The sequence below is a fragment of the Ambystoma mexicanum genome, chromosome 10 (assembly GCF_040938575.1).
Source record: "Ambystoma mexicanum isolate Mex_15411 chromosome 10, UKY_AmexF1_1, whole genome shotgun sequence".
In the NCBI taxonomy this organism is placed as follows: Eukaryota; Metazoa; Chordata; class Amphibia; order Caudata; family Ambystomatidae; genus Ambystoma; species Ambystoma mexicanum.
In genome coordinates, this window is record NC_090932.1 from 1,157,218,533 (window position 1) to 1,157,228,384 (window position 9,852).

Below are 9,852 nucleotides of genomic sequence, written 5' to 3' on the forward strand. Positions count from 1 at the left end.
TCCTTCCTTGTGCATTCCCTCTCCCTCTATTGTATCCTACTACTTGCTGCAGTAGTACCCGTGTTTTCAAATTTACCTTATCCTTCTCCTCTTTCTCTTTCGCCACAGTCACTCTGTGCTCATAATATTGGGCTATGTGCAATACTCTGCCCAGCGTTTTTGCTTGCTATGCACTCTCTGATGTCATTATTAGTTCCTGGATTGGAAGTTTTAACCCCCTCACATATTTATCAACAAATAATCTTTTTCCCGCTTCCGAGCCCACATCCTGCCCACTGAAATGTGTGAATACTTCTTCAAATCTGTTAAAGTAATCTGTAGCTAACTCATCCTTGCCTTGTACACATGCAGTCAATTTGTCCCATTGAATTTTTTTCTCTGGGACAATTTATTTTAATTTCTGCACTATACGTGCTGGTAATGCTACCAGGTTAGGTCCCGGTGTTCCTCCAAAAGCTTTATTCCTGTCTTCTATTATCAAGTCCGCCCATGTGGTGCCAAAGGCCATTGCGTCATCCACCTTTCTTATTTGTTTCCATATGTCTGCTGGCAGGATCACTGGGAATATCAGGTCTATGCCACCCATGGTAAGCACGGATGATTGCAGGCAGGACTCTACTTCCTTGTAAAACCCTGCAGGATTCTTTCTTATATCAGGAATCGTCTGCTTTATGTTGTTCACCTCCTGTCCGGAAAAGAGGACATGCACATATTGGGCGGTATAATGGGCTAGTGTTATATGCGCCGCTATATTGCCCGCTGCGGGAACCTCTACTTTGGGCACAAAGGTAGGTGGGACCTCTCTCATTGGAAATGCCCCACTTACTGTCCCTCCCCCTTCTCTCAGGTGTAACAATATTCCCAGATCTAGCGATAGGGCTGTTTCTCCTGTCCCTCGCTCTAGTGCTCTTCTATATACTGCCATTATTTCGGGTGGGCTGGCCTTATCGATTTTTATATCTTTGTCTAATAAATGTTCAGCCATCGACTGCAGTGCTTTTCTTTTCATGGGCATAGAATATTCATCAAATATCTCATGTATCTCCATTGTGGGAATACTGGGATCCGACATCCATCTAAACGCTTCTCGTATACATACTTTTAACTTATCGCCCCTCTGCACCAACGACGTTGAATGTTGTTGTATGTACGGCTCTACAGTTTCCTTCCTATGTCTCCCAATATCCCTACTCCTGTGCCCTGGTGTGGTAAACATTTCAGCATAATCATTATCCAATTCATCTTTAAGTTCAAAAAGTCCATGTACATGTTCTCTCACTTCTTCATCCCTCTCCCTACAGCGTGCTAATGCATTCAAATCTAACAATCACTGCGTTGGTAATTTCCCAATTAACTGTTTCCATTTCTCCACCAAATATTCACCCATGCATTCCAACACTACCTGCCTTTCGTTGCTTCTTCGGAAGTCATATATCGAAGCCAATGTTGTCGTCCCATCATTCCCGTCTATATACATCTCTGCCTGTTGCTGCAATTCCACCTTCCTTTCTTTGCTGATCGCGCTGCAAGTTACCCTTGTGCATCCCTGTTGTTCAGTCCCGCCTCTTGCCCCCGTGGTTTCAACTTCAACCCCGGGAGGAACGGACGGTACCGAGTCTGTGTCTGAGGCGGGCGGTGCGGATGGGACAATGGGAACAGGGAGTGTCTGTTGTGGGCCTGGTTGGCTAATAGGAAGTGTTACGTGAGCGGTCTGTGGCTGTGGGAGGGCTTGAGCTACCGGAGGGAGAGCTTGGGCTACGGGCAGGGTTTGGGCAATAGCTACTGACGTGTCTGGCCTCACTTCTGATCTTGGGCCTTGTTTTGTATGGGTCAATATGTTTTCTATCAATTCATCTGCTAGGTGTAATTCTCGTTGTGGATATATTTTTTTTATATTCAGCTGGTCTCGCCTACCTGCCCTTCTTACACTCTCAGTCCACTCTTCTTTCTCTTCCGCTACCTCACCTTTCGATTTATGCCTGCACGCATGCTTCGCTCTACTTCTAAATCGGAGCATTGCTTCCCTTCTCCAGTCTTTAATAGTCTCAAATGCTGCAGGACGCGCTTTCTTTCTTATCAACACCCTTTCCAAGTTATCTATTCTCGCTATCTCAAAACTACCATTAAATCGGCCACTGATGGTCTTGTTGCTTTCTGATTTGCCTATGCCAAGTCTCACAGAATATTATCGCACCCAATCCATACATCACATACATCTCATACGCCGGCGTTCCCCAGGTGGTACAATTTGGCCATCTTCCAAAGATTGTCTACCACAGCAGAAAAACCCTGCTAGGGTGGACAATACCCCAGGCATGTTTCAACCTTCCCCCTGGTTAATCAACCTTATCTAGGGCGTTTGATTTTGCAAAGTCAACTCTCAACCAATATCAGGATTACTTTGAATCGGGGAATGACTCACCTGATAAATCAAGTCGTCTGTATACTGACGCACCAAACGACGTCGGGTCTGCGTTTCTTGGCTTCCGCCTCGTTTCGGGACCCTCGCCTCCTTGTTCTCTAGCCAGGCACGTCGATCAGGGATCAGATGTATGCAGATCTGCAACGGAGTCTCTCATCACTTCTACAGGGCGCCCCGAACACCTCTTGATCCCGGCTCGATCGTCCCGTCCTCGCCGTTCTCCGCCTTACTCAATTACAACATTATGCGATGGAACAAGTGGCGGAGGGTCCCTGTTCGGGCGGCATCTTGAAAGGGGCCCTTAGGGGTCCCTAACATCAATGGAAACAAGGCAAGTTGCCACACGATAGATACGCCAGACACGAGGTTGTATTCCCAAAGCTAGGGTTTATTGCAAAGCAAAAGTCTCAGTTGGCCAACTCGGTCTCACGCACCGCGACATGTATCTCTAGACCTCGAGGGATGCAAGAGAGTGAATTACGTACATCAGTTACATATATACAAAAGGCATATCAAACAATCAGCTATGACATGTTTAACACCCCCCTTTATTGGGTTTCTTTGAACTTGGTGTGATGATGGACATCTTCGACAACTATGACACCTTCAAACATCTATTCTAGTAACAATTTGCAATTTGTGAGTGCGGAGGCATCTTTCAGTTGTTGAACAGGACACAAGGCTTCTGTTCTTGGAAGCGAGCTACATACGGGGCACGGGGGGAGAGTTGCATTCCAGACCTTGCTATCTACGAGGTGCTATTCGTGTCCTGGGAGCCGACACGCTCCAACAGAGCTCAGCAAAGAGGGGCCATAAGAAAAGCATAATTCTAGCCTTTAGTTGTATTATTCTAACATATTCTACCATATTACAAGACAGGCTGGCAGCTGCGAAATGATTAAATGCCCTGCAGCTCTGCTTCAAGGCTACATTCGGGAGGGAGCCGGGCATTCTTCCTGGCGCTGCCTACGTTGTGTTTCAACAACTCTTGTTATCCTCGCGGCCCTGCGGCCTTGTCCTTTTTACGTGCAGACAACCATGTTTTACAGTCGAGCAGTGTAAGCAGAAAATATACTGTGAAGCAATAAGAACAGAAAGCAATGAGCAATGGCCGTTCATTGGCAAACTCGAAAACCTATATTCTGTCATATCGTACATGAGACGGTTGGCCCACGGCCACCAAAATACGTTTGCGGTCACACAGTAGAGGTATCCATTTTTCTAGACTGACAGATTGGACAGTCTCAAGTTGGGTTTATGCGTGGGAGGTATGGCTATGACCACATTAGGACACTTATAGATATATTGGCGCTTCCAAAAGATGAAGTACAGAACATGTTACTAATCTTCATGGATGCAGAGAAGGCCTTTGAATGGGTTAATTGGGCTTTTTTGGATTACACACCAAGGAAGATAGGATTTGGAGGTACTTTGAGTGCCATTAAATCTCTAAAATTCATTAATTAGCGCAAAAATATGGGTCAATGGAGTACTCTCTGCCTCCTTTGCTTTATCTAGGGGTATTAGGCAGGGCTGCCCACTATCGCCTTATCTTTTTAACTTGTAATTAGAGCCTCTAATAGCCTATATTAGGCAGGAACAAGGCCTTTGGGGGATTGAGGTTTGGGACAGTGAAGTCAAAGTATTGTGTTATGTGGATGACATGACCATAATATTGTCTAACCCAAAAGAGGGGGGGGGGGTATGTATGTTTGAGGAAGTGGGGCGTTTGTCTGGCCATAAGATAAACTGGGAAAAGACAGTGGTCTTTCCACTGGATGTCTCACAACCAAGGAGTGATTTAAGTTCATGGAACGGTCAATGGAATGTGGGAACGATGAAGTATCTAGGGGTCCATCTAGTTTGCGATTTAAAAATATTGGTGGAATTTAATGTAACAAAAGTTATTGAAGTGTTCCAGATAGATGTATTAAAATGGAGCCGGTTAGTATTAGGATTCTGAGCAAGGATCAATGCCATTAAAATGGTTCTTCTGCCTAAGTTTCTCTATATTATTCAATCAATCCCGTTAAGGTTCACAAGGAGAATCATTGGTCGTATTGATAAAGTCTTTCAAATGTTTCTGTGGGGTGAAGGTAAGAGGCCCAGAATCCCACGGTATGTCCTGACGCAGGCGATGCGGAAGGGGGGTTTTGGGTAGCCTAATCTGGAAAGTTACTGTAGGAGGTTCATACTGAAGAAATCAACACTATATTTTGATGATATACCCCTTTGGAAGATTATGGAAAGTGAAAAAAGTTCACTGTACGCTTTACAAGATCTATACACGATGGGGAAGATGCCAAATTAAACTGCTAGATTACCTACTATAAGAATTACAGGAGAGGCCCTGAGAAGTTTTATGACCACCAGCGGAGAGAATTTGGATTCACTATGATGCTTCATTGTGGCACAATATGGGATTGCAGATTAATAATAAGACCTTATGTCGGTGAAACTGGGTTAATAAGGGTATTTTTAGGATATGTAATGTTTGGAAGGATGGCCGTATGGTCCCCTTTGAGCAACTCAGAGGAACTTTTGGGTTAGAGAAAAGAGAGCGAAGGCGTTATGTGGACTTGAAGTGCCTTCTAACTGAAAGACAGGGGATGTTAAGAGGATCCCATGAAAGAGAGACCAACGGTATGTAATGTTATACAGTCCTCTCTGTGTATGGTATCGACGTACCTGAAACTGATGCCGATGGATAGTTCTTCGGTGAGTGCCTCGGAAAAACTGCATCAGGCATGGGGAAAGGAATTAGGCAAAGATGTATCTATAAAGCAGTGGGATGCTTTTAGGAAAATTGGCATGCAAACAAAAGGATTTGGGCCTACGAAATGTGTGGCAAAGGATTCTGTGTCGATTATACTGGACCCCAGCGAGGATGGCTAATTTAGGCTTGTTGGATAATGACAAATGTTGGGGGTGTGGTTGCAATGGAGGTACCTTATTGCACATGTTGTGGACATGTCCAAGGGTGATAGACTTTTGGAATGATGTTCTGAGTAGGTTGGATTTAATACTGGGGGATACACTACCGAGAACACCTTCGACAACACTCCTGTCAAATAAGGAGAGAGGTGTGGTAGCTCTGGAACACACTGAATGGATTAATAGAGTGCTTGTGGTGGCAGCAAGGCAGATTTTGAGGGTTTGGAAATCGAGGGAAAAACCGGAAGTGGAAGGATGGCTGTTGGATTTGCGAACACTGTCCAGTTATGAGAACGTTATATTTAAAAAAACAGAAGCATAAGGATTATTATTAAGAGAATTTGGGGATCATTTTATGAGCTGTATGGTTAATGTAGGTATTATTGAGCGATTAGATGGATGTGACACAATTGGAGAGTGATTTGTTGAGATGCACTGTCATTTGTTGTCTGTTTGTGTGGGTTTGTCTGTGATGTCTTGTCTGGTCTTGTTACATGTGATGGATAGTTACAATAGGATAGATGATTTGTACAGTAGATTAAGATAAGTATTACGATTGTCATTAATAAGATAATTAGACTGTTAGATGTTGTACAGATGGTATATGCTGAATGTTCGCCTCGGAGGTTATAAAAATGTACATATTGTTTTATGTTGGACATGTTTCTTTCTTAAAAATGAGAAAGAATTCATAAAAAAAGGAGTTGGACTACGCAGATGTAGGGTGCTGTACTTATCTGTTGTAATTGCTTCAAAACAGTATGACATTGCTATTATATATAGCAATCTTGTGCTGCACTCAGCACCTATGAATCCATTTTGTACTTTTTGCCATAAACATTAGGAATTCTAGTGTGCTTTTGTCATGGTTGTAAAAATATTCCAATGTATAAATCTTATAGCTAAGAGGAGCTGATCTTTGCATACTTCCTTGTTAATTGCACACATTTTGCCCAATTGCTATTTGCAGAACCAGTTCAACTGAATGTATTTGTTTTAATCTGTATGTGTTGATTGCTTATCAGGGATTTTTTATTCTAATAGCCTTGTATATTTTTAAACACAACTCTGACATTAATGTTTACTTGATATGCTGACATATATTTTCTGTGAATTGTTTTTCTTATGCTTGATCTAAGTTGTAAAAGTTTCTGTTGAACACAGAATACAACTAATAAAAATAAATAACTACTACTTTCCAAAGATTTGAAACTCACAGTGTTATTGTTACAATTGAAAATAACTATTTCAGAAGAACCTAAGCAGCCAAGGGCAGTAAAAAAAACACCAATACAAGAGAAAATAAATCAGTGTTCAGAATTATCAACTGCGTCTTTATGTGCTTTTTTCAGAATTGTCAATTGTACTTTTTCTCAAAATATATGACAAAATAAAAACATACAAATGTGTACATATTTAAGTAAGATTTTCTCCACAAGCGTACAGCGACCTTTGTGCCTCTCTCTTGTGTTCTGGGTTTGATCCCATTTGTAAAGGAGCTGTCTGTTAACTAAACCTGTGGGTAACCTCTTTTCTCTTGTATATAAAGTTGATGGTCAGCAGGGTCCAGAGGATAGAGACTTCTGCAGCAGCAGATCCAAGAACACAAGAATTCTCCAGTCATGCTAGTTCACATTCTAAACCATCCATGGACAACTCAGGACTACCGAGATCAATGTGCCCCATTAGTAAATTAATTTCCTCAGGGCTTCCTGCAGCAAGAAAATCAGAAGAAATGCATTCAAGATTGCAGAGTTCCATGGAACCAGTAAGGCCTCGCCCATGGTTCCCCTCATGGGAAACTCCCTGGAACAAAATGGACTGCATTCCCAGTTGACCTGTGGTACAAATAAATGCACTTGTAGAACACTCCACATTCCGAAGATGAGAACTGCCACTGTATGGTGCCAAGACCACTCATGCAGCACTGACAACTGGCTGCTGATGGCGCCATCCCTCACAAATCTTACCCCCTGCGAGATGGAAAGCTTCTTGGACCGAAATGCTTTGGACAGTCAGCCACATTCACAGAGTCTTCATACCTGTTCACAACTTGAGGGAGCTTATGCTCAGCACAGTGCATTTGGTAGTGTGGTCTGTGAAAATCATTACTTTCTTGACCCGCAACTGCAAAACTCTGACACCCACCCGTGTCTGCGTTCCGCAAATATAAATCCTTGGACATGTGCTCTTCACCCTCTATACCTCTGCACTAGGAAGACTTGCCTCATCATTTGGCTTTCACAATGAGCTTTTTGCTGATGACACTCAAATATTTATCTCCTTTCCCTCCATCACCCCAGCCATCTTGGAATGGATTCTGGACCATCTCACTGCAATTTGTCACTGGTTGGACCTCCACGGTCTCATGCGTAACTCTTCAAAAACAGAAGTCTATATCCCAATTTCCAATGTCATCACTCCCCTCCTCTCTCTGATCTCCTTCCCAACTACCCTTCTTGCTCCCTCACCTAAGGCTCACAACCTTGGGATCCTCTTTGATAGTGACCTATGACTACTGCCATAACTCTTCACAACCACTGCCTCTGCTGCTCATATTAACCTCCTCAGCATTCTGGCAATTCCTCCTTTTCTTACTACCCACTCTACGAAAACTCTAATCTTCACTCTTGTGCTCAGCAAACTGGACTACTACTGGAGCCTACTTCTTGGCCTTCCTATCTACTCTTTCCTCCCTCTAGACAAAGTCCTCAACTTTGCTACCCACACTCTCAACAACCTACCCAGATCACGCCCAACTTCCACCTACTAGCAACACGCTGGTTGGATCTCCATGTAGAATCACTCTCCTTTCAAGATCCTTCATCTAGTTTACAAAGTCATCAATTGGCTTGCTCCTCAGTACCTGTCTGATTGTATCTCAGTTTACCCACTATCCCATCCCCTCTGAACCAACTCTGTGCTCACCCTCACCATCCCATACCCTCCCCTGTGCCTCCTTTCACTTACTTTCTATCTCTACCCACTGCTCTTCACTGGAACCAATTGCCCATAACAATCAAAGCCATCCCAACTGTGGAACTGTTCAACTTCACTAACTTGATAAAGGGGGAGCTCCCCCTACTCTCTCCCCATTCCCCCTATCTGACCCCACCATCTCCAGTAACCCTTAATTATGTAATTTTGTATATTTAAATGGTACTCCTCTTTAGTTTGAAGCACTTGCCCCCCTAGGATAATGTTACCTTTGTAAGTCATATATTTTCTTTTATTCATTGTTTCATTTAGTTTTGTCCCTGGTATACGTCCTTTTTTTTTTTACTCCATCATAAACTGGCTCACTACTTGTTCACATCATTATGCTGTTATACAGGCACCCTTCATGGGAATGCTTACGCCATTTGCAAATGTGTTATTGTAAGTCATTTCTTATCAAAATTGAGATCCTGGTTCTTCAAATAAATAAATACAAAAATACAAACTATCTGGATCCAGTCTGTCAGGAGCAATGACAAATTGGAGGAGTAATTCAGTGAAAATTGCTTTGTAATCGTTTTAAATAAAAGTTGGAAACATTCGCTCTGTGTCTGTGCACTCTCCTTTGTTTTAGGGTAATCCCGCCAGTTGGGGAGAGACTGTCTGCTGTGTTTGCCCAGAGGTAAGATTAGGTTATATAATTGGAGTTTCTTGGTTTACTAAGCACCTTGGATAAATGATTATTCTATGAGACCCAATGAGTGAGAAAGGTTTTATTTGTGATTGAAAGAAAACACAAAGGTTTAGATTTTTTTTGTTTCGATTCTGAATATGTCCTTATGTCCTCCTCTTGGTGTATCTTTATTTCTTCAATATATTGCATTTGATTCTAGATGTGTCCTGGTTATCCCCCTGTTAATGTGTCCTTCTATCCTTGTGTGTCCTCTACACGTGTTTCACCACCTGAAAGTGGCCCATCAGGAGGAAAGATCCCATTTGATAAGGGTTCTATCAGTGTCCAGAAATATTGGTGAATCAGCTGTGCAGAAAGTTTTCTGACATAATTTGTACCATATGCGTTTACAGATGCAGATTCCAATTCATTTCAACAGTAGGTATTTGTTTTTTGTCATAAATTGCAACATGTGCTTTTGTAGATGCACACATTTTACCTGAAAGAACTGGAAAAAAAAAGAAAATGTTTGGATTGTTGTAATGAAGAATAATTCTCATTGAGATTTCTATTGTATAGATTGCCACAGGGTTCCCCCATCGAAAATTAATTGAAAGGAAAAAGACTTTTGATAGCATCTTTCAATTTATGGATCTGGTTACTACATGAAGCATACACAGCTTCTAAGATGGTGCAATAGTTATGGCAATAGTTAATAAATAAGCTACAACAAATGCATAGCTTCTCACACAGCAGGAACAAACCTTCTCAATTTCTTTCCTTAATTCGCTCTTGTGGAAAAACAGACATGCTAATAAAGAAAGGTCTGGGTACCACATATGTCTGAATCAATTTGATGTAATCAAGGTCATGTTGCAGCAGGGCG

General features: G+C 42.3%; 1 protein-coding gene across 1 annotated transcript in view; it reads left to right on the forward strand.

Annotated features, from left to right (window-relative positions):
* LOC138492113 (STE20-like serine/threonine-protein kinase) overlaps nt 1-8,877 on the forward strand; it is a 520,802-nt gene extending 511,925 nt beyond the window's left edge. The window contains exon 18 of the mRNA XM_069619087.1: nt 6,906-8,877. Coding sequence (XP_069475188.1) covers nt 6,906-6,985 — 80 coding nt within the window. The 3' untranslated portion in view covers nt 6,986-8,877. The remainder of the gene's footprint in view (nt 1-6,905) is intronic.
* Nucleotides 8,878-9,852: the final 975 nt, after the last annotated feature.